We start from the raw sequence: 25,318 nt of genomic DNA, 5'->3' as shown, positions 1-25,318 counted from the left end.
AGTGCTTTTCCAGATAATAATAATAATAATAATAATAATAATAATAATAATAATAATAATACATTTTATTTATAATGCACTTTATATTAAACAAAATCTCAAAGTGCTACAGAATTAAAAACAATCAACAACAATAAATAAATAAGTAAATTAATAAAATAAAATAAATAAAACTGAAAAAATAAAATAAAGAAGTAACAAGTCAATTAAAAGCTCTGCTAAAAAGGTGGGTTTTAAGACCACGCTTAAAAGCATCTATAGTCTGTGGAGTCCGCAGGTGGTCAGGGAGAGCATTCCACAGACTGGGGGCTGCAGAGCAGAAGGCCCGATCTCCCATAGTACGCAGATTGGTCGAGGGAGTTTCAAGACGAAACGGAGAAACAGAGCGGACGTTACGAGTGGCTGTTTGTGTGGTGAGGAGTTCCTTGAGATAGGAGGGAGCATCACCATGGATGTACTGGTGCGTAAGGAGAGAGATCTTGTACTCGATCCTGAACGACACAGGAAGCCAGTGGAGTGATTTTAGAATGGGGGTGATGTGGTCGTATTTGCGCACCCTCATGAGGATCCTAGCAGCACTGTTCTGAATACACTGCAGCCTCTGGAGATTTTTGATAGGGATGCCGATAAGGAGCGCATTGCAGTTGTCCAGCCTGGAGGAGATAAAGGCGTAGACAAGCTTCTCCGCATCTGCCAGTGTTAGAATGGGACGAAGTTTGTCAATGTTTCTGAGGTGGAAGAAGCAGGTCTTACACAGGTGATATATGTGAGCTTCAAAAGTAAGCTGCGATTCCATTCTGACCCAGAGATTGGTGACTAAAGTGGAAAGTGGAATGACCTGATCAGAGAAAGCAATGCTGGTGATAACGGACTTCTGGACCTGAAGTGGAGTGCCGACTAGGATAGCTTCAGTCTTGGAGCTGTTTAGCTGCAGAAAGTTTTGCTTCATCCACGCCTTTATCTCATCCAGGCAAGTGATCAAAGTGGATGGTGTGAGGTCAACAGAGGGAGCTTGTCCTAAAGTAAAGTTGAGTGTCATCGGCATAGCAGTGAAAAGAAATCCCATGCCGGCTGATGAGACGGCCAATGGGGAGCATGTAGAGTATGAACAGGGTGGGTCCGAGCACAGAGCCTTGAGGGACACCGCAGGTGACATTGTGTGACAGGGATGTAGCTTCTCCTAACGCAACATATTCAGTTCTCCTAGTGAGATAAGAAGAAAAGTTGTGGACTGAGTCAGAGAGACCGATGGTGGAATGTAAACGGTGAAGGAGGATGTTATGGTCAACTGTATCGAAAGCTGCAGTTAAGTCCAGGAGGATGAGAAGGGATGGGGAACCAGCATCTGCCGCCATCAATAGATCGTTTGTGACCCTGACCAAAGCTGTTTCTGTGCTGTGTCCTGAGCGGAAACCAGACTGAAATTTCTCAAAAAGATTGTTATGCTCCAAATGGACCTGAAGCTGTGCAGCAACAACTTTTTCCAGCACATTAGAGAGGTATGGGAGGTTGGAGATGGGCCTATAGTTGTCAATAACATCTGGGTCTAAAGTAGGTTTTTTTTAGAAGTGGTCTGATGATAGCAGTTTTTAGAGATGAAGGAACAAGGCCAACCTGGAGGGAATTATTAATAATCTTGGTAATAAATAGACTTAAGACACAGAGGTTAGATTTTACCAAGGCTGTAGGAAAAGGATCCAGTGCACAGGTGGATGGTTTCATTTTTCTGATGATGTCCTCAACCTCAAGCTGTGTGATGATGGAGAAGCAGCAGAGATGTTGTCTACTTTGTTCCTAAAAAAGGTCATGAACTTATTGCACCTCTCTTCTGTGGCTTCTGAAAAAGAGTGAGTTTGCGGTTTGAGGATGTGAGTGGAGAAAAGCTTCTTGGAGTTTCCAGGGTTATTGTTGATGTTGCAAGAGTAGAACTGTGATGATGATGTGTAAGCTGCCCATGCCACACACACTCATGCAACCACATACCATCAGAGATGCAGGCTTCTGAACTGAGCGCTGATAACAACTTGGGTTGTTCTTGTCCTCTTTAGTCCAGATGACATGGCGTCCCAATTTTCCAACAATAACTTAAAATTTTGATTTGTCTGACCACAGAACAGTTTTCGACTTTGCCATAGTTCATTTTAGATTAGCCTTTGCCAAGAGAAAACGGCTGTGCTTCTGGATTATGTTTAAAAATGGCTTATTTTTTGATCTATAGAGTTTTAGCCGGCAACGGCAAATGGCAAGTGAAGTGTTTTTTGGAAGTATTGCTGAGCCCTTGTTGGGATTTCCATTACAGTAGCATTCCTGTATGTGATGCAGTGCCATCACTACCCGAAGATCATAGGCATCCAGTATGGTTTTCCGGCCTTGAGCCTTATGCACAGAGATTGTTCTAGATTATCTGAATCTTTTGGATGATATTATGCACTGTAGATCACCGCAGCATTGAGGGAATTGGTGATCCTCTGCCCATCGTGACTTCTGAGAGACACTGCCACTCTGAGAGGCACTTTTATACCCAAACATGTTGCCAATTGACCTAATAAGTTGAAAATTGGTCCTCCAGCTGTTCCTTATATGTACAATTTAACTGTTCTGGCCTCTTACTGCTACCTGTCCCAACTCTTTTGGAATGTGTAGCTCTCATGAAATCCAAAATGAGCCAATATTTGGCATGACATTTCAAAATGTCTCACTTTCAACATTTGATCTATTGTGAATAAAATATAAGTTTGAGATTTGTAAATTATTGTATTCCTTTTATAGTTACAATTTGTATAGTGTCCCAACTTTTTTGGAATCTGGTTTGTATATAGTTGCTGCAGTTATGCCCACTTAGTGGCAGAAAGACTAAGCGGCAGCATTGGTTTTCAGTGTGAAAATAAATGGAATGAAAACACACAAAACAAACCAAAAATAGAGGAGAACTTTGAGACTTTGAGAAATGGATTTGACAAGAAATCAGAGGTATATTTTTACAGAGTGCCAAAAGCTACAGAAAAGAGAAGTAATTTAATCGCTGCAATGCCCAGTAAACAATGTGACTCCAGACAATGGACGGCTTGTATTGACAACTCATCAATTGAATATTTACCACCTTCTGCATAATTGGATGTTTTCAAATGAATATTTTTTTTAATTATTATTGTTTTTTTGCCCCATATAAATATTCTGTAATATAAATAGGTGTCTGTTTACATAATTTTTATTATTGTTATATGACTTGTTCTTTTTCAATTTCAATTTTTTTAAACTGCATTTTACTCTAAAATAACATGAAATGTCCCATTATATCATTGCAGTTTTTCACTGTATAGAGGGTCCTTACCATTACTGTAGCATTTTTACAGTTTTTTTACCATTAAAATTACAATACATTTTACAGTGTTTAATTTTACTTAAGACTTTGAAAGCTTTATTTTTACAGATTCATAGTGTTAACCGGTTAACAATAGTATAACATTCTTAATTACTAAAGCATACTCTGAGCTATGAACATATGAAGGCTAATGTGTTTCTGGGAAATGATCTGTGAATAGAGCAAAGTTTAAAGTGCTTTGATGAGATAGAGGAAGAGTGGGCAAAGAGGGTGTCACTGCAGTTACTGCTCAGAACACAGCATTAATGTGACTATAATTTTAGTAACCATGTTGTTCTATTAAAAGCATTCATCAGATTGTTAGATTAAAGTCAGCATGAAACAGAAGTTGCAATACTCTTTTCTTCCCTATTGTATATCCGAGTTTCTGGAATAAAAAAAAAATGTAGGATGGAAAGAGATTTCTTTCTCTGGAATTGATTGGATTGGAAGTTGGCCGTTGCTAACTAAATTAAGGCAGAAATGAATGCTAGTTTGCAGTCAGTGGTCATGGGGGGTATTTGGTCCCACCAGAGACATACAACATGAAGAGAACAGATGCTGTTTTGAGGGGGAGGGGAGATTAACATTTTAAATGAAATATTATTAGTGCACATTTTATATATTAGGGCCGGGACTTTAACGCTTTAATTAAGATTAATTAATTACGGGACTTTAACGCGTTAATTAATAACGCAAAATAAATAAATAACATAATTTTAATCACACTTATTTGGACGAACATCCAAAATGTATTTGTTTACAAATCATGGACTATGGTTAAACAAAGTGATACAAAAATGCTGTTTTTTTGCCTCTAGTGTTCATTATTGTTGGAAACAGTCGGACAGTGTGTGAAATAGTATTACAATAAGGGAAAAGTGCCCATAGTTACAAAATTACCATTAATAGTGTTCAAATATAACCAGCATTGTTACACTTACCACTACATGTTTTTTCAGGTTGGAGCAGCAATTCTTGTATGCTGAGATGTCAGTTCGTTTTGGTGCACACAGTAGGCTATAGCATTATGAAACTATTCTTATTGACATCTAGGAGTGAAAACATGAACTAGAGGGAACGGACGGCCATCATCTGACTAAACGCGCGCTTATTATATCCGGGTGATACGTACACCTCTTGCGAAGCAGCCTCTCCAACATTTCGCGAGACTTGTGAACAAGTCATATTAACTTGTTTTAAAATATTTAATTAATTACCATTGACAGCAGCGGAGGAACGCCACAGATTGTAATGAAGTAAAAGTACAGTTTTTTCACAAGAAATGTACTTGAGTAAAAGTAAAAGTACCCATTTGTAAATATACTCTCAAAGTACAAGTAACCCAAAAAATGTACTCGAGTAAATGTAACGAAGTAAATGTAATTCGTTACTACCCACCTCTGGTCACTCGTGTTGCTCTTTTTGTAAGGAAAATTGCGCTTTTAGTGCTGAAGCACCCAGGGATTGACCGCAGCAGAATAGTGCGGCCTGTATCTGCTCTTACCAAAGGGAAACACGGCCACCGAACCGTGTGTGTGTGTGTGTGTGTGTGTGTGTGTGTGTAATGTTCAGTTGCTGTGAAAACAGCAGTCTCTTTGCAGTAGCGAGCTTGTGGTCGTGCTGTTTCTGTGCCGTCTGGCCAGCACAAGAGCAATCTCCCCGGCACATGCTTTCTCTCTCTCTCTCTCTCTCTCTCTCTCTCTCTCTCTCTCTCTCTCTCTCTCTCTCTCTCTCTCTCTCTCTCTCTCTCTTCTCTCTCTCTCTCTCTCTCTCTCTCTCTCTCTCTCTCTCTCTCTCTCTCTCTCTCTCTCTCTCTCTCTCTCTCTCTCTCTCTCTCTCTCTCTCTCTCTCTCTCTCTCTCTCTCTATAACTCATTAGAAGCAGTCGAATGCTTCATCAATGCCGTTCGAAAGTGTGTTCCGAAGTGATTGACAACAGTGCGTGGTGATCGCTTCCACTTTATACCCACGCCGCGGGTGGGGTGCGATATGCAAAGCATGCACGCCAATGTTCATTGCCGCATTTTCTATATCTTGAAGTTGATAGGGCTGAATTTGTCGGTACGTCTGATGTACGTCGACTGAAAGGGAACACAATATTCTCAGCCCTGGTGTTCCTCCCTGGGGTGTGAAGAAATTATTTGAAAATACTCATGTTACTGTAACTGAGTAGATTTGATAAGAATTATTAAAAAGGCACTTTCATATGATCATGTTTTAAGTGCTGTAACTGCATTTTTATAGTGCTGTTTTCCCTTTCATCTCTGTTTTTTACTTTCTTATCAATGTCGCCAGATCTCTCTAGAAAAACAAAGCAGCCCAAAAAGTTTTCATTGCGGTGTGACATGGTCATAATTAAAATGCAATATTTTACTATTCTTCCATTACAGTTTATTACTCTTAATGGGTGTTGCTAATTGTTGTTTTGATTAATAAATTATTTTCTTTTTGTCAGGTGGAGTGGTTGAAAAATGAAGAATTGGTCAGTTCCCTTGGAGACGACAACATTGACACTCGTGCTGACCACAATCTAATAATCAATGAAGCAAGACTCTCCGACTCCGCCAACTATACCTGCCTCGCCAGTAACATAGTCGCAAAAAGACGCAGTGCTACAGCTACTGTAGTTGTGTTTGGTAAGACTACACTTGCTTCGTTTATTATTTATGACTTATTATCTTCTCAGCTTTGCTAAAAATACTACTGAACGACTCCCTGCTTGCAATAGCACTGTGAAGTCATTCATTATCACATTTTAACTGTCAGCTCATTATAGTACACCCCATTTAAATCATAGTTTATCCAAAAGTGAAAATTGTTGTTATTTACTCACCATCATGAGTTTTCTATCTGTAAGTGTTTTGTTCACCCCATGGACTTTCATTGTTTGGATGAAAACAGTAAAAATATTATTTTGTGTTCTGCTTAAGAAGAATTTCATTCGTGTTTAATAACAAATTGAAGGTGAGTAAATGATGACCAGGTTATCATTATTGAGTTATCCATTACTTTAATATCAGAAATATATTATTGATACTCAAAGTAAAGAAGAACTGAAATAAGCAAGCATTGTCTTATTTTAAGAGGTTGCTGATTTGATTCATTCACTCCACAAAGCGAGTCAAACTAGTGAAGAACACTGCCAGTGATACCCTATTTGATAGGGGTGTGCATTGGCACTTCCTTCACGATTCGATTCGATTACGATTCACCAGGTAACGATTCGATTCGATTCGATTCTACGATGCATTGTGATGCATCAAAATTCTACTGCACACAAAGCAAATTTTTCATCAGTCATGAGGGAATACAAGCAGATATTAAACAACAGATTGTATTGGCTGCTATGTGTCTCCTGTATCATTGACATAAAAGTTATTAAATAAAATAAAATGTAATTAAATAAAATGCAATTAGCCCTTAAATGCATGACTGTTTCACCAAACATTTACATATTCAGGGTTAGCGACCCAGATCTATATTTAACATGGATAGACCTCTAACGTTACCTGTCGTGATAATATATAAAACTCCTGATTTTAGAGTAGCAGCTACAGAAGAATAAAATAAAACCTATTTCGTTACCTTTTGGAGCTTGGAAGGATTCAGTTTGAGCAGATGTTTAATACCATCATCATATGACCTCGTCAGAGCTCGTTTACCAGTTTACCAGCATCTGCCTCATATTCGCGATCTCCAGCATATTCTCAAAACTCATTTTCAATGTCTTCAAAATCAATATTTTGATCACTGACAGCTTCTTGACCACATCCATCATCAAGAGACAGTGACACTAACATATGATTGTGTTTAGTACTTGCTTTCTGCGGTAAATCACTGAGTCATTTCAAGTTTTGCAGATTATTGTTTCGTTTTCTGTCAGAGGTAACTATGAGTGAAACGTCACTTCATCATTGCGTATCAGACATTGCCACCTTGTGGAATAAAGGTGAATTACGGCGTTTTTCGTCATTATAGATTCATTGATTATTGTGCAAAGAAAGTATACGTACAATCCTACACACCTCGGGTCGTTAGCGCGTTTTTAATAACCCGTCTATCGCGGTCATCTCCCTCCGCCTCAGCCATCTTCCTTGTTGTTGTTGTTATTCTCTCGGAACCAGAATTATTTTATCGTCCGCCAGAAAATAAACAGTGACATAATCGATTATGGCACTTTGCCGCATCGATGCTGAATCGTTCATGCCCCGCATCGCGATGCATCGCCGAATCGATTATTGTTGACACCCCTACTATTTGAGAGGACTGATAGGAGAATCAGATGATTCACCATGTTGAAGCCAGCAGAAGGATCAAGCAGAATGTGGAAGGACAATTTCCTGGTTCTCACCAGTCATGCCGATTCAGGGGAATTTCCACTTTTGAAGTCCAGTTGACTGGTGTCCATCAGGTTGTTCTATAAAAGAAAAAAGAAAGAAAAAACAGAACGGTGATTGAAGGTAGATCTTTTTAAAGGTTTTGGAGGGGGAATGAAGCAGAGATACAGGTATGTAGGTTATTTACTACTGCAGAGTTAAGTGTTGGTTTTTGAGGTAAAGTGTTGGAAAGAAGCAGCTTGGAAACATCAGTCTCAGATAGAGGAGAGAATGTAGGTAGTATGCAATCGTTGTGACAGGTCTTTTTTTAACCCTTGCATAGTTTTCAAAGATGAGTGCATGTCACAAATTGTCCATATTGGTATCTGGCTTTTTTGGTATTGGTATCTGGTATTTGGCTAGCTTGTGCAGTATAGAATGTAATTGGACAGACATGACTGATGAAGGGGTGTAACGGTACAAGTATTCACACTGAACCAATTCGGTATAGGGCTCTTGGTCCGGGGCACATGTAAACGAACGGTTCCGAATCCAATCTTTAACATTTAACTTGTTTTAAGCGCGGAACACACTTCAATCTGAGTTCCCACGCAAACATATTAAGTATTCAGTCCATGTTATCGTGAAATTCATATGCTAAATGCCATTTTGATGCTCTTTAATGTGACGTGAGAGATCACTGTATCTAGGTGCGTCAGTTCAAGGAGCTGTGGGGTGCGGCGCGTGAGTGAACGCAGTCATCTCTTCCTAAAGAATAAACATGGATTACTATTGCTTGCGGTATGTTGAGGATACATTACAACTTACTGAAATGTATCATATGTCGTGTAATCAACCATGGAAAGACGATAAAACAGCTTGAGAACAATGTCACGTAACATCACATTTACCTCAGAAGTCATTCAGTGTCCACAGCTGTTGGTTCACAAGAGAAATCAGCTCTTTCACTGAATATATGGCATATTAGCCTCTATATTCATATTCTACTGAACCTGTTAGCAATCTCTTGATTTTTTAAATGTATGTTTAAATAAATATGTCATAAAATGACAGCCACTGTGTATAAATGATTTTTTCAACAACAAATAAAAATATAGCTGCTAGCAGCAATTGCGGGGCCAAGCCCATTATGGCTCTTCTTGGCTTTTTTTGGACTTTGGATATTATTAGGAAACTTTTTTACATTGCCTAATTCACATGCTTAAACAACATAACTTAACTTTACTTACTACACATTGAATTTGACCAATCAATCTTCAAAGCTATAGCCTGTTGCTTTAAACAGCAGACCACTCATACTTTGGTTTGTTTAATTTTATAAAGGCTTGAGATTTCGAAGGCAGAACTGCAGCTTTTGCCACTAAATGACAACATTACACACAATTTTATAAAGCTGTCCCCCATGGGACTCGAACCCATAACCTCACAATCCGGTGTCTGACACTCATCTCATTGCGCCACAGGGAAGACATGTGTTCATTGACATGCCATAGGTCCATAGTTAAAATTAGAAATTAACTCAAAATGAAGATTTTTGGATTTAATGAACAACATTATATATTTTTTGTGAAAAATTGGATGAAATCATTCTTAGAAGTAATTAATGTCTTGAACGGAAAAACATTTTTGCAAATAACCATTTAGAATGCTAAGCTAATTAGCATAAAGACACAAACACAGGCAAGTTCAACTTCAGAGGTGGATTTCTCCGGAACGGTAGCGAATATCAAAAATCTGTTCAGTCATTTCTTTGCGGCTCACTCTATATTTATTATGAGCCAATTTTGAACAAAATTGGACAAAATTTGAAGGAGGAGTAGCGAAAAAACTGTTTTTCACTTGATTCAATATGGCGCACAGTCACATGTTTGGAAAATGACAAATGAGACATCGTCGAAATCTGCAAAACCCAGAGAACAAAATGACATACATTATATAGAATATAGATAATGTTTTCAAAAGTTATAAACGTTTTAGCAAAAAATCATATATCTCTGGAACACTAGGTGGCGCTATTCTGAAACTTCTCATGTACATTCGGGACATGATGACGGTCATGCATACCAAATTGTGTGCAGATATGTCAAATATTATAAAAGATATCACATTTTATGACAAAATTCAAAATGGCGGTCACGTGGTTCATCCGATCCTAACATATCTTATATCACCAGATTCAGCATGAAACGAGGAATCCATAGACACCAATATTATGATTTTCTGACAAACCGTTCGGATGTTATGGGCAAAAATAGCCTTTTTTCATATCTCATGACCCCTAGGTGGCGCTGTTCCCAACTTTGGCATGGATCCTCAGATCATGGGTCTGATGAAGCATACCAATTTTCGTTTCGATTGGTCAAAGTTTGGCCGAGATACAGCCTCAGAACCAATTTTGGGTCAACCTCGTTAACTTCGAGACATCATAACTTTTTTTTTTTCCAAGGGTCCAAAAAATTCTGTTCAGTCATTTCTGTGCGGCTCAGTCCAAATATTCTCTCTGCCAAGTTTGGACAAAATTAGACAAATTTTGAAGGAGGAGTAGCGAAAAAACTGAATACTGTACTTTTTAAAATGGCCATTACTGTAATGGGCGGAGTCTTAATGTAAGATATTAAATTTGATCAGCATGATGAGAGGAATCAGGTGTACTAAGTGGCATTTTTCTACCTCAAAGGGTTCAAAAGTTATAACAGTTTCAATGTTTAATTTTTGGACTGGTGGTGGCGCTATGGAGTTGGTCTTAGAGACTCCAAATTTGGTCCATTTACTATTGATGACTATCTCTACAAGTGTGCCAAATTTCATCATTTTCCTACTTACGGTTCATAGGGCTGCCATTGACTCCCATAGGGAGGAAGAATAATAATAATAATAATAATATAGCTGCTAGCAGCAATTGCGGGGCCAAGCCCATTATGGCTCTTTTTGGCTTTTTTGGACTTTGGATATTTTTAGGAAACTTTTGTACATTGCCCAATTCACATGCTTAAACAACATAACTTAACTTAACTTAACTTACTACACATTGAATTTGACCAATCAATCTTCAAAGCTTTAGCCTGTTGCTTTAAACAGCAGACCACTCATACTTTGGTTTGTTTAATTTTATAAAGGCTTGAGATTTCGAAGGCAGAACTGCAGCTTTTGCCACTAAATGACAACATTACACACAATTTTATAAAGCTGTCCCCCATGGGACTCGAACCCATAACCTCACAATCCGGTGTCTGACGCTCATCTCATTGCGCCACAGGGAAGACATGCGTTCATTGACATGCCATAGGTCCATAGTTAAAATTAGAAATTAACTCAAAATGAAGATTTTTGGATTTAATGAACAACATTATATAATTTTTTGTGAAAAATTGCTTAAAATCATTCTTAGAAGTAATTAATGTCTTGAACGGAAGAACATTTTTGCAAATAACCATTTAGAATGCTAAGCTAATTAGCATAAAGACACAAACACAGGCAAGTTCAACTTCAGAGGTGGATTTCTCCGGAACGGTAGCGAATATCAAAAATCTGTTCAGTCATTTCTGTGCGGCTCACTCCATATTTAATGTGAGCCAATTTTGAACAAAATTGGACAAAATTTGAAGGAGGAGTAGCGAAAAAACTGTTTTTCACTTGATTCAATATGGCGCACAGTCACATGTTTGGAAAATGACAAATGAGACATCGTCGAAATCTGCAAAACCCAGAGAACAAAATGACATACATTATATAGAATATAGATAATGTTTTCAAAAGTTATAAACGTTTTAGCAAAAAATCATATATCTCTGGAACACTAGGTGGCGCTATTCTGAAACTTCTCATGTACATTCGGGACATGATGACGGTCATGCATACCAAATTGTGTGCAGATATGTCAAATATTATAAAAGATATCACATTTTATGACAAAATTCAAAATGGCGGTCACGTGGTTCATCCGATCCTAACATATCTTATATCACCAGATTCAGCATGAAACGAGGAATCCATAGACACCAATATTATGATTTTCTGACAAACCGTTCGGATGTTATGGGCAAAAATAGCCTTTTTTCATATCTCATGACCCCTAGGTGGCGCTGTTCCCAACTTTGGCATGGATCCTCAGATCATGGGTCTGATGAAGCATACCAATTTTCGTTTCGATTGGTCAAAGTTTGGCCGAGATACAGCCTCAGAACCAATTTTGGGTCAACCTCGTTAACTTCGAGACATCATAACTTTTTTTTTTTCCAAGGGTCCAAAAAATTCTGTTCAGTCATTTCTGTGCGGCTCAGTCCAAATATTCTCTCTGCCAAGTTTGGACAAAATTAGACAAATTTTGAAGGAGGAGTAGCGAAAAAACTGAATACTGTACTTTTTAAAATGGCCATTACTGTAATGGGCGGAGTCTTAATGTAAGATATTAAATTTGATCAGCATGATGAGAGGAATCAGGTGTACTAAGTGGCATTTTTCTACCTCAAAGGGTTCAAAAGTTATAACAGTTTCAATGTTTAATTTTTGGACTGGTGGTGGCGCTATGGAGTTGGTCTTAGAGACTCCAAATTTGGTCCATTTACTATTGATGACTATCTCTACAAGTGTGCCAAATTTCATCATTTTCCTACTTACGGTTCATAGGGCTGCCATTGACTCCCATAGGGAGGAAGAATAATAATAATAACAAGAACTGCAAGCAGTTGTACGGGGCCAAGCCCCAGAAGGGGCTTTCGCCGAATGCAGAGCCACCTTTATAAGGTTGTCCCCCACGGGACTCGAACCCATAACCTCTGGGCGTGGTGTCCGTTGCTCATCTTGTTGCGCCACCGGCCAGCCTTGTATTCAAACACCTGCTGAAGTTCCATTGTTCTAATGAGAGTCGACTCAAAATGAAGATTTTTTTTCAAAGAAATGCACAGCATTTAATATTTAAAAAGTTCTGTTTAGTTCAATCTCAGAATGACTCAGCATCTGAAACAGAAGCATATTTTGCAAATAACCATTTAGAATGCTAAGCTAACTAGCATAAAGACACGAACACAGGCAAGGTCAACTTCAGAGACGGATTTCTCCGAAACGGTAGCGAATATCAAAAATCCGTTCAGTCATTGCTGTGCGGCTCGGTCCGAAGATCGTCTGAGCCAAATTTGGACAAAATTGGACAAAATTTGTAGGAGGAGTAGCGAAAAAACTGTTTTTCCCTTGTTTCAATATGGCGGACAGTAACATGTTTGGAAAATGACAAATGATATATCGTCGGAATCTGCATAAGCCAGGGAACAAAATGACATAAATTATATTAAATTTGGACAAAGTGTTCAAAAGTTATAAACGTTTTAGCAAAAATTCCTATATCTCGGGAACACTAGGTGGCGCTGTTCTGAAACTTCTCAGGTACGTTCGGGACATGCTGACGGTCACGCATACCAAATTTTGTGCAGATATATCAAATATTTCAAAAGATATAGCAATTTATGACAAAATTCAAAATGGCGGTCACGTGGTTCATTCGATCCTAACATATCCGGTATCCACAGATTCGGCATGACGCGGGGAATCCATAGATACCAAAATTATGATTTTCTGACAAAGCGTTCAGAAGTTATGGGCAAAAATAGCCTTTTTTCATATCTCATGACCCCTAGGTGGCGCTGTTCCCAACTTTGGCATGTACCCTCAGATCATGGGTCTGATGAAGCGTACCAATTTTCGTTTTGATTGATCAAAGTTTGGCCGAGATACAGCCTCAGAACAAAATTTGGGTCGACCGCATTAAGTTCATGACATCATAACTTTTGAACAAAGAAGAATAAAAAAAATCTGTTTAGTCATGTCTATGCGGCTCTGTCCAAAGATTATTTATTTCAAATTTGAACAAAATCGGAAAAACTTTGAAGGAGGAGTAGCAAAAAAACTGAATACTGTACTTTTCAAAATGGCTGTTACTGTAATGGGTGGAGCCTTAATGTAAGGAAATGAATGTGATCCGCATGAGGAGAGGAATCAGGTGTACTAAGTTTCATTTCTCTGTATCAAAGGGATCAAAAGTTATAAATGTTTAAATGTTGAATTTTTGGACTGGTGGTGGCGCTATAGAGTTGGTTGTAGAGACACCAAATTTGGACCAATTACTTTTCATAAGCATCACTACAAGTGTGCCAAATTTCATCATTTTCCTACTTACGGTTCATAGGGCTGCCATAGGAACCCAGTGGGAAGAAAAAGAATAATAATAATAATAAATATAGCTGCAAGCAGCGATTGCGGGGCCAAGCCAAAGATGCGGCAGTAGCGCAATGCAGAACCAGAAGGAAAAAAATGGCAGAAATAGAATGTACTTGAGTAATAGATAGGTTCAGAAGTATAGTTAGGATGAACTAAAAATTAACAGAAGTTCAGATGAACAAAATTAACAAAAACGCACTTATTTCTAATCCAAGAGGAAGAAAGATAAGTACAACACTTACTCTGATAATAAAGGAATCGAAATAACACATTCCACAACATTTTATAAAATTCCCCTCCACGGGATTCGAACCCTATATCTCTGGGTCCGGAGTCTGTCGCCTATCCTGTTGCGCCACTGGGGAGGCACTCTTTTACAAACCTGCAGAGGTCTGCTAACCAATTAGCATGCTAAGCTAACTAGCATAAAGACAAAAACACAGGCAAGGTCAACTTCAGAGACTGATTTCTCAGAAACGGAAGCAAATATCAAAAATCCGTTCAGTCATTTCTGTGCGGCTCGGTCTGAAGATCATCTGAGCCAATTTTGGACAGAATTGGACAGATTTTGAAGGAGGAGTAGCAAAAAAACTGTTTTCCATTAGTTTTAATATGGTGGACAGTCACATGTTTGGAAAATGACAAATGAGACATTGGCGGAATCTGCATAAACCAGGGAACAAAATGACATAAATTGCATCAAATTTGGACAAAGGTTTCAAAAGTTATAAATGTTTTAGCAAAAAATCTTATATCTCTGGAACACTAGGTGGCGCTATTCTGAAACTTCTCAGGTACGTTTGGGACATGCTATCGGTCAAGCATACGAGATTTTGTGCAGATATGTCCAATATTTCAAAAGATATAGCAGTTTATGACAAAATTCAAAATGGCGGTCACGTGGTTCCTTCGATCCTAACATATCCGGTATCCACAGATTCGGCATGACGCGGGGAATCCATAGACACCACAATTATGATTTTCTGACAATGCGTTCAGAAGTTATGGGCAAAAATAGCCTTTTTTCATATCTCATGACCCCTAGGTGGCGCTGTTCCCAACTTTGGCATGGACCCTCAGATCATGGGTCTGATGAAGCATACCAATTTTCATTTCGATTGATCAAAGTTTGGCCGAGATACAGCCTCTGAACCAAATTTGGGTCGACCTTGTTAAGTTCATAACATCATAACTTTTGAACAAAGATGAATAAAAAAAATCTGTTTTGTCATTTCTATTTGGATCAGTCCAAAGATCATATCATTCAAATTTGAACAAAATTGGACAAACTTTGAAGGAGGAGTAGAGGAAAAACTAAATACTGTACTTTTCAAAATGGCCGTTACTGTAATGGGCGGAGCCTTAATGTAAGACATAGACTGAGATCAATATAATGAGAGGATTCTATTGTACTAAGTTTCATTTTCCTACTACAAAGGGTTCAAAAGTTATAAGAGTTTCAATGTTGTATTTTTGAACTGGTGGTGGCGCTATGGAGTTGGTTGTAGATACTCCAAATTTGGTCCAATTATTTTTAATGAGCATCTTTACAAGTGTGCTAATTTTCATCATTTTCCTACTTATGGTTCATAGGGCTGCCATAGGAACCCAGTGGGGAGGAAGAATAATAATAATAATAATAATAATAAGAAAACTAACAGATACAATAGGGGCTACAGCCCTTTCAGGGCTTGGCCCCTAATAATATAGCTGCTAGCAGCAATTGCGGGGCCAAGCCCATTATGGCTCTTCTTGGCTTTTTTTGGACTTTGGATATTATTAGGAAACTTTTTTACATTGCCTAATTCACATGCTTAAACAACATAACTTAACTTTACTTACTACACATTGAATTTGACCAATCAATCTTCAAAGCTTTAGCCTGTTGCTTTAAACAGCAGACCACTCATACTTTGGTTTGTTTAATTTTATAAAGGCTTGAGATTTCGAAGGCAGAACTGCAGCTTTTGCCACTAAATGACAACATTACACACATTTTTATAAAGCTGTCCCCCATGGGACTCGAACCCATAACCTCACAATCCGGTGTCTGACACTCATCTCATTGCGCCACAGGGAAGACATGTGTTCATTGACATGCCATAGGTCCATAGTTAAAATTAGAAATTAACTCAAAATTAAGATTTTTGGATTTAATGAACAACATTATATATTTTTTTGTGAAAAATTGGATGAAATCATTCTTAGAAGTAATTAATGTCTGGAACGGAAGAACATTTTTGCAAATAACCATTTAGAATGCTAAGCTAATTAGCATAAAGACACAAACACAGGCAAGTTCAACTTCAGAGGTGGATTTCTCCGGAACGGTAGCGAATATCAAAAATCTGTTCAGTCATTTCTGTGCGGCTCACTCCATATTTAATGTGAGCCAATTTTGAACAAAATTGGACAAAATTTGAAGGAGGAGTAGCGAAAAAACTGTTTTTCACTTGATTCAATATGGCGCACAGTCACATGTTTGGAAAATGACAAATGAGACATCGTCGAAATCTGCAAAACCCAGAGAACAAAATGACATACATTATATAGAATATAGATAATGTTTTCAAAAGTTATAAACGTTTTAGCAAAAAATCGTATATCTCTGGAACACTAGGTGGCGCTATTCTGAAACTTCTCATGTACATTCGGGACATGATGACGGTCATGCATACCAAATTGTGTGCAGATATGTCAAATATTATAAAAGATATCACATTTTATGACAAAATTCAAAATGGCGGTCACGTGGTTCATCCGATCCTAACATATCTTATATCACCAGATTCAGCATGACACGAGGAATCCATAGACACCAATATTATGATTTTCTGACAAACCGTTCGGATGTTATGGGCAAAAATAGCCTTTTTTCATATCTCATGACCCCTAGGTGGCGCTGTTCCCAACTTTGGCATGGATCCTCAGATTATGGGTCTGATGAAGCATACCAATTTTCGTTTCGATTGGTCAAAGTTTGGCCGAGATACAGCCTCAGAACCAATTTTGGGTCAACCTCGTTAACTTCGAGACATCATAACTTTTTTTTTTTCCAAGGGTCCAAAAAATTCTGTTCAGTCATTTCTGTGCGGCTCAGTCCAAATATTCTCTCTGCCAAGTTTGGACAAAATTAGACAAATTTTGAAGGAGGAGTAGCGAAAAAACTGAATACTGTACTTTTTAAAATGGCCATTACTGTAATGGGCGGAGTCTTAATGTAAGATATTAAATTTGATCAGCATGATGAGAGGAATCAGGTGTACTAAGTGGCATTTTTCTACCTCAAAGTGTTCAAAAGTTATAACAGTTTCAATGTTTAATTTTTGGACTGGTGGTGGCGCTATGGAGTTGGTCTTAGAGACTCCAAATTTGGTCCAATTACTATTGATGACTATCTCTACAAGTGTGCCAAATTTCATCATTTTCCTACTTACGGTTCATAGGGCTGCCATTGACTCCCATAGGGAGGAAGAATAATAATAATAATAATATAGGAAACTAACAGATACAATAGGGGCTACAGCCCTTTCAGGGCTTGGCCCCTAATAATAATATAGGAAACTAACAGATACAATAGGGGCTACAGCCCTTTCAGGGCTTGGCCCCTAAATATAGCTGCTAGCAGCAATTGCGGGGCCAAGCCCATTATGGCTCTTTTTGGCTTTTTAGGACTTTTGATATTATTAGGAAACTTTTGAACATTGCCCAATTCACATGCTTAAACAACATAACTTAACTTAACTTGCTACACATTGAATTTGACCAATCAATCTTCAAAGCTTTAGCCTGTTGCTTTAAACAGCAGACCACTCATACATTGGTTTGTTTAATTTTATAAAGGCTTGAGATTTCGAAGGCAGAACTGCAGCTTTTGCCACTAAATGAGAACATTACACACAATTTTATAAAGCTGTCCCCCATGGGACTCGAACCCATAACCTCACAATCCAGTGTCTGACACTCATCTCATTGCGCCACAGGGAAGACATGCGTTCATTGACATGCCATAGGTCCATAGTTAAAATTAGAAATTAACTCAAAATTAAGATTTTTGGATTTAATGAACAACATTATATATTTTTTTGTGAAAAATTGCTTGAAATCATTCTTAGAAGTAATTAATGTCTTGAACGGAAGAACATTTTTGCAAATAACCATTTAGAATGCTAAGCTAATTAGCATAAAGACACAAACACAGGCAAGTTCAACTTCAGAGGTGGATTTCTCCGGAACGGTAGCGAATATCAAAAATCTGTTCAGTCATTTCTGTGCGGCTCACTCCATATTTAATGTGAGCCAATTTTGAACAAAATTGGACAAAATTTGAAGGAGGAGTAGCGAAAAAACTGTTTTTCACTTGATTCAATATGGCGCACAGTCACATTTTTGGAAAATGACAAATGAGACATCGTCGAAATCTGCAAAACCCAGAGAACAAAATGACATAAATTATATAGAATATAGATAATGTTTTCAAAAGTTATAAACGTTTTAGCAAAAAATCGTATATCTCTGGAACACTAGGTGGCGCTATTCTGAAACTTCTCATGTACATTCGGGACATGATGACGGTCATGCATACCAAATTGTGTGCAGATGTGTCAAATATTATAAAAGATATCACATTTTATGACAAAATTCAAAATGGCGGTCACGTGGTTCATCCGATCCTAACATATCTTATATCACCAGATTCAGCATGACACGAGGAATCCATAGACACCAATATTACGATTTTCTGACAAACCGTTCGGATGTTATGGGCAAAAATAGCCTTTTTTCATATCTCATGACCCCTAGGTGGCGCTGTTCCCAACTTTGGCATGGATCCTCAGATCATGAGTCTGATGAAGCATACCAATTTTCGTTTCGATTGGTCAAAGTTTGGCCGAGATACAGCCTCAGAACCAATTTTGGGTGAACCTCGTTAACTTCGAGACATCATAACTTTTTTTTTTTCCAAGGGTCCAAAAAATTCTGTTCAGTCATTTCTGTGCGGCTCAGTCCAAATATTCTCTCTGCCAAGTTTGGACAAAATTAGACAAATTTTGAAGGAGGAGTAGCGAAAAAACTGAATACTGTACTTTTTAAAATGGCCATTACTGTAATGGGCGGAGTCTTAATGTAAGATATTAAATTTGATCAGCATGATGAGAGGAATCAGGTGTACTAAGTGTCATTTTTCTACCTCAAAGGGTTCAAAAGTTATAACAGTTTCAATGTTTAATTTTTGGACTGGTGGTGGCGCTATGGAGTTGGTCTTAGAGACTCCAAATTTGGTCCATTTACTATTGATGACTATCTCTACAAGTGTGCCAATTTTTATCATTTTCCTACTTATGGTTCATAGGGCTGCCATTGACTCCCATAGGGGAGGAAGAATAATAATAATAACAAGAACTGCAAGCAGTTGTACGGGGCCAAGCCCCAGAAGGGGCTTTCGCCGAATGCAGAGCCACCTTTATAAGGCTGTCCCCCACGGGACTCGAACCCATAACCTCGGGGTGCGGCGTCCATCGCTCATCTCGTTGCGCCACTGGCCGGGCTTGTGTTCAAACACCTGCTGAAGTTCCATAGTTCTAATGAGAGTCGACTCAAAATGAAGATTTTTTTCAAATAAATGGACAGCATTTAATATTTAAAAAGTTCTGTTTAGATCAATCTCAGAATGACTCAACGTATTGAACAGAAGCACATTTTGCAAATAACCAATTGGCATGCTAAGCTAACTAGCATAAAAACACAAACACAGGAAGGGTCAAATTCAGTGACAAATATCTCAGGAACGGTAGTGAATATCAAAAATCCGTTCAGTCATTTCTGTGCGGCTCAGTCCGAAGATCATCTGAGCCAAATTTGGACAAAATTGGACAAAATTTGTAGGAGGAGTAGCGAAAAAACTGTTTTTCACTTTTTTCAATATGGCGGACAGTAACATGTTTGGAATATGACAAATGAGACATTGTCGGAATCTGCATAAGCCAGGGAACAAAATGAAATAAATTATATAAAATTTAGACAAAGCGTTCAAAAGTTATAAATGTTTTAGCAAAAATTCCTATATCTTGGGAACACTAGGTGGCGCTATTCTGAAACTTCTCAGGTACGTTCGGGACATGCTGACGGTCACGCATACCAATTTTTGTGCAGATATATCAAATATTTCAAAAGATATAGCAATTTATGACAAAATTCAAAATGGCGGTCACGTGGTTCATTCGATCCTAACATGTCCGGTATCCACAGATTCGGCATGACGCGGGGAATCCATAGACACCAAAATTATGATTTTCTGACAAAGCGTTCAGAAGTTATGGGCAAAAATAGCCATTTTTCATATCTCATGACCCCTAGGTGGCGCTGTTCCCAACTTTGGCATGGACCCTCAGATCATGGGTCTGATGAAGCGTACCAATTTTCGTTTCGATTGATCAAAGTTTGGCCGAGATACAGCCTCAGAACCAATTTTGGGTCGAGCTTGTTTAGTTCATGAAATCATAACTTTTGAACAGAGATGAATATCAAAATTCTGTTCAGTCATTTCTGTGCGGCTCAGTACAAAGATTCTCTCTGCCAAGTTTCGACAAAATTGGACAAAATTTGAAGGAAGAGTAGCAAAAAAACTGAATACTGTACTTTTCAAAATGGCTGTTACTGTAAGGGGCGGAGCCTTAATGTAAGATATGGAATATGATGAGGGTGAGGAGAGGAATCAGATGTACTACATGTCATTTCTCTATTCCAAAGGGTTTAAGAGTTATAACAGTTTAAATGTTGAATTTTTGGACTGGTGGTGGCGCTATAGAGTTAGTTGTAGAGACTCCAAGTTTGGACCAATTACTTTTCATAAGCATCACTACAAGTGTGCCAAATTTCATCATTTTCCTACTTACGGTTCATAGGGCTGCCATAGGAACCCAGTGGGAAGAAAAAGAATAATAATAATAATAAAGTATACTAACAATTCCAAGAGGGGCTACAGCCCCTTCGGGGGCTTGGCCCCTAATAATAAAGTATACTAACAATTCCAATAGGGGCTACAGCCCCTTCGGGGGCTTGGCCCCTAATAATATAGGAAACTAACAGATACAATAGGGGCTACAGCCCTTTCAGGGCTTGGCCCCTAAATATAGGAAACTAACAGATACAATAGGGGCTACAGCCCTTTCAGGGCTTGGCCCCTAAAAAATATATATATATTATAATTAGATTTAGAAGTTAATGCAAAAATGGCCTAATGTGAAGCTTATGAGGGTTAAGCTAAAAATAAATAGCAAATGAATTAGAGCTAATAGTTTGAGCTCTGTTGTTAACCTTTAATATTATAGTAATGTGCTAGTAAGGGCTCCCTATATCGTTTAAACAATTATCTTAAATTAATTAAATTATAACTACGTTTTTTAAAGGACAGACACATTTTTTTCCTGTAAACCACTGTTGAATAAAAAAGAAAAAGCAATTTTGTAAAACTGCTGTACTGAACCTGTACCAAACTGTGACTTCAAAACTTCGGTACATACCAAACTGTCAGTTTTGTGAACTGTTACACCCCTACTTTGATGTCAACAAAATGTTAATAAGCCTGTATATTTTACTATTCTAACCATGAACGATTATATGATGCGTTCTATTTTATCATTTGTATTCAGAAATCTACTTTTCCTTCTGTGTGACCCTTCAGGTTGGTTGTACAGCGAAGATGTATCAAAGCTAGACTATAAAAAGTCAAACCACAGATATAAGAGAAGATTTTTGCTTTAGCCTGTTAGTTATCCTGTCCTCTGGGTGTTTCTTCTGGCAGGGTGAGAGAAAGGTAGTATCTTAAGTTCAGTTGTGTTATTCAGTGGATGATCTCTCTCTGCAGTGAATGGTGGTTGGTCTCTTTGGACTGAGTGGTCTCCTTGCAGCGTGAACTGTGGGAGAGGAGTTCAGAAGCGATCTCGGACCTGCACTAACCCCGCTCCTTTGAACGGAGGAGCGTTCTGTGAGGGCATGTCTGTGCAGAAGATCACCTGTAATGCTCTCTGCCCAGGTTAGATCCTCTTCAACCCCAATGTACCCTTGAGGTGCAGTTTGTCTTCCAGCATCCAAACTCTCACACAGTTTTTAGTGTCAGTGTAGCACTTAAAGCCTCGTTTCCACCGAGCGGTACAGTACAGTACAGTACAATACGCAATTATTTCCGTTTCCATTCAGTTTTGAATGGTACCAAAGTAAGGGTATACTTACAGTTAAGGGATATACTATACAGTTACCATTATCTTAAATTAATTAAATTATAACTAAATGTTTTTTAAAGGACAGACATACCACTTTTTTGGGATCCTTCAGTTGGGGTACCTAGCACAGTAGTCCAGTAACCAAAGGATGGAACTAGACTCACTGCAGAACTTTGAGAGAATTATCACTTGTGCATTCTTTTTCAGTGTTTTTTCCTTGCAGCCTGCAAGCATTTGCTCAAACAAAGTCTTCTTGTGACAAACAGCCACATGCTGAGAAGCAAGAACAAGAACTGCAGTATATCTTCCATTGTTGTTTACTGTGTAGCTTTCTTATTTACGCGAGAAATACATCACCACGCTACACCACGGTTATCAAATAAGGATACCGTTGACGGTGGAAGCACAAGCCAGATCAGGGATTACCACCCCAAATCGTACTGAACTGTACTGTACCGCTCGGTGGAAACGAGCAATTAGAGCTGTGGTTTTTCATTCATAATTCATCAAACATTGTAATACCTTCTATGTCTTTAATATTTCAAAGTAAGGGTATTACGATGAAATTACTGAGGATATACAACATGTATGTAAATGAGACCTCCTGTTCTCTGAAAATGAAAAAAATAATCCCTAGTTAGAGTAATTTTATTAGGAGAGTTATTGTTTGTTATTTGTCAGTTTATTGCCTGTGTTTGTGGTATTTAAATCAATTTAGTCTTTATGATCAGATGTATGGTTACTGTTGATTTGCCTAATAAATCACAGTTTGTTCAATTAAGCTTCAAATGAATGAAAAACATTTAATTTGTATATTTCTTAATCATGCTATAAGTTATATAGTGTGCGATGACAAGTAAGAAACAAATTAAGTTATACTTTAAATTATATTTTAACTTCTATTTTAATATAAATTTCCCATAAATTAAATGAGAAAAGGTGCTAATGGCATTCTCAAATGCAAAAATTAATTCCTTTGATTCTGCCATAGTTAATAGTAGACAATTGTATAAAATAGTTGTCAATATTTTTCAAAAATAAAATAATTATAATTAAATTCTTAATTTGCAAAACCTCTTAGGCATCTGCCCAATTAGAGTAAAATATCACTATTTCATTTCCTTTACATTTTCAGCTTAACAATGTTACAATAACAGTGTGATGTTTGTAAGACGCTTATGCTCACCAAAGCTGCCTTAATTTGATCAAATTACAATAAAATTATTAATATTGTGAAATATAATTATAATATAAAATAACTGTTTTCTATTTTAGTATATTTTAAAATGTAATTTATTCCTGTAATGTCAAAGCTTAATTTTCAGCATCATTCCAGTCATAAGATCCTCCAGAAATCCTTCTAATATCCTGGTTTGATGCACAAGAAACATTTCTTATTATTATCAGTTTAAAATATTTTTTGTGGAAACAATGCATTTTTTTTCTTTAAATAGAAAATTTATTAAAAATATAAATCTTTTGTAACATTGTCTTTTTGTCACTTTCAATTAGTTTAATGCTAAAAATGTACATGTTTAATGTAATTCTGTAACTTTACAGTAAGGTCTCATTAACATGAGCATGACTAACATGAGCTAACAATGAGCAATATATTGAACGATCTTTGTTAATGTTGATAAATAAAAATCTAGCTGTTCATCTATTGTATGTGTTAGTCCACAGTGCATTAACTAATGTTAACAAATACAACAATTGATTTTAATAATGTATTAGTACATGTTGAAATTATAACTAAGATTAATAAATGCTGTAGAAGTGCAGTTAATTATTAGTTCAAATTATCTAAATTAGTTAACTAATATTAACTAATGAAACCTCATTGTAAAGTATTACCATACATTTTCTTAAAAAAAAAAAAACATATTTTGTATATCGCACTTAACTAATTGAACAATATAGTTTGTGTGGCTTGAAAATAAGATGAAGAACAGATTAAACCTGTGATCGAGCTAAAGGTAAAATTAAGAATTGAATCAACTAGCTGAAATATGCTGATGTAACCCTGCCAGTGTGGTCAAGAATTGGACCATTAAAACACTTTTAATTAAGTTTATGAAGTCTCTAGAAATCTCATAAGTTCACTGCAGAGTGCAGTTAATGCACAGAGCAGCTGTTCACCTTCCTTAAACGGCAACCCTGTTGTCTGCTCTGCAGTAGATGGAGTCTGGGAGGAGTGGAGCGATTGGACGATGTGTAGCGCACAGTGTGAGAGACAGCGATGGAGGGAGTGCAACGCTCCCCCGCCCCGTCACAGAGGCAAAATGTGTGAGGGAGAAGGTCAAAGCGTGGAGAACTGCACAGGGGGTCTCTGTACGCAAAGTAAGTATGTGCTAATGCCGTAATGTCATGTACACAATCATTTCATTAATGACATCAGCAACATCACCATATATATTGGTCATGCTATTGCTCACTTAGATCTTGGCACTCATCACAAAGCTGAAGTGCGTGGATTGGGATGTTTTGGGACCTGCTAAAAGTGGATGAAAGTGACGACGTCATGCCCTATGGCCCTCTCAATATCTCTCTCATAGCTATTATGATTAGAACCCTCTCTGATTTCCCCTCCTTAATGAAGGAGGGGTAACATCCTGCAGCCAAAGTGATCCAAAACCATCTGCCAGTAGCTTCCCACGGCATCGATGCCGAGCAACAGTATCCACAGCTGATGTTGGCATAGCTTGCAGTTGGACATCTACCCATGATGTGAATTAGAGAGCACATTTGTAATAAGGATTACAGGGATGGACTGTAATTCTCTATCTTTCTTTCTTTCTTTCTTTCTTTCTTTCTTTCTTTCTTTCTTTCTTTCTTTCTTTCTTTCTTTCCCCCTGCAGATGGGAAGCTGATGCATGATGTCAAACCCCAGAGTGAGTTCTCCTCAATGTGAATTCTTAAATAAACCATGGTTTGAATAATTTTATCTTAAATATACTTTTTTGAAATTGGTATTTGTGTAAGCTTTTTTTAACTTCCTCCTTAATTAAGATGAGATCAATCCCCTCAAACGTGTGTTCACTTCTACACTTGGTTACCTCGTATCATTATGCTAACAACAGGTGTCATTTGCAACAAAGTGGAAAAAAGATGCAGAAGATTAATTGGCAAGAATTCAACTCTTGAAGTCTCTACAATTTGAATTGTAGTATGGAACTTAAAAAACAA

The 25,318-nt window shown here is 37.7% G+C and overlaps 1 protein-coding gene across 1 annotated transcript in view; it reads left to right on the top strand.

Moving 5' to 3' along the window:
• Positions 1 to 25,318, top strand: part of unc5db (unc-5 netrin receptor Db) — a 201,457-nt gene that overhangs the window by 142,264 nt on the left and 33,875 nt on the right. The window contains exons 5-7 of the mRNA XM_067438934.1: positions 5,819 to 5,999; positions 21,778 to 21,945; positions 24,308 to 24,472. Of these exons, the coding sequence (XP_067295035.1) occupies positions 5,819 to 5,999; positions 21,778 to 21,945; positions 24,308 to 24,472 (514 nt within the window). The remainder of the gene's footprint in view (positions 1 to 5,818; positions 6,000 to 21,777; positions 21,946 to 24,307; positions 24,473 to 25,318) is intronic.

Source organism: Pseudorasbora parva, chromosome 3 (genome assembly GCF_024679245.1).
Source record: "Pseudorasbora parva isolate DD20220531a chromosome 3, ASM2467924v1, whole genome shotgun sequence".
Classification (NCBI taxonomy): Eukaryota; Metazoa; Chordata; class Actinopteri; order Cypriniformes; family Gobionidae; genus Pseudorasbora; species Pseudorasbora parva.
The sequence above is the reverse complement of the archived record's forward strand: the minus strand, read 5'-3'. Positions and strand labels throughout refer to the sequence as shown.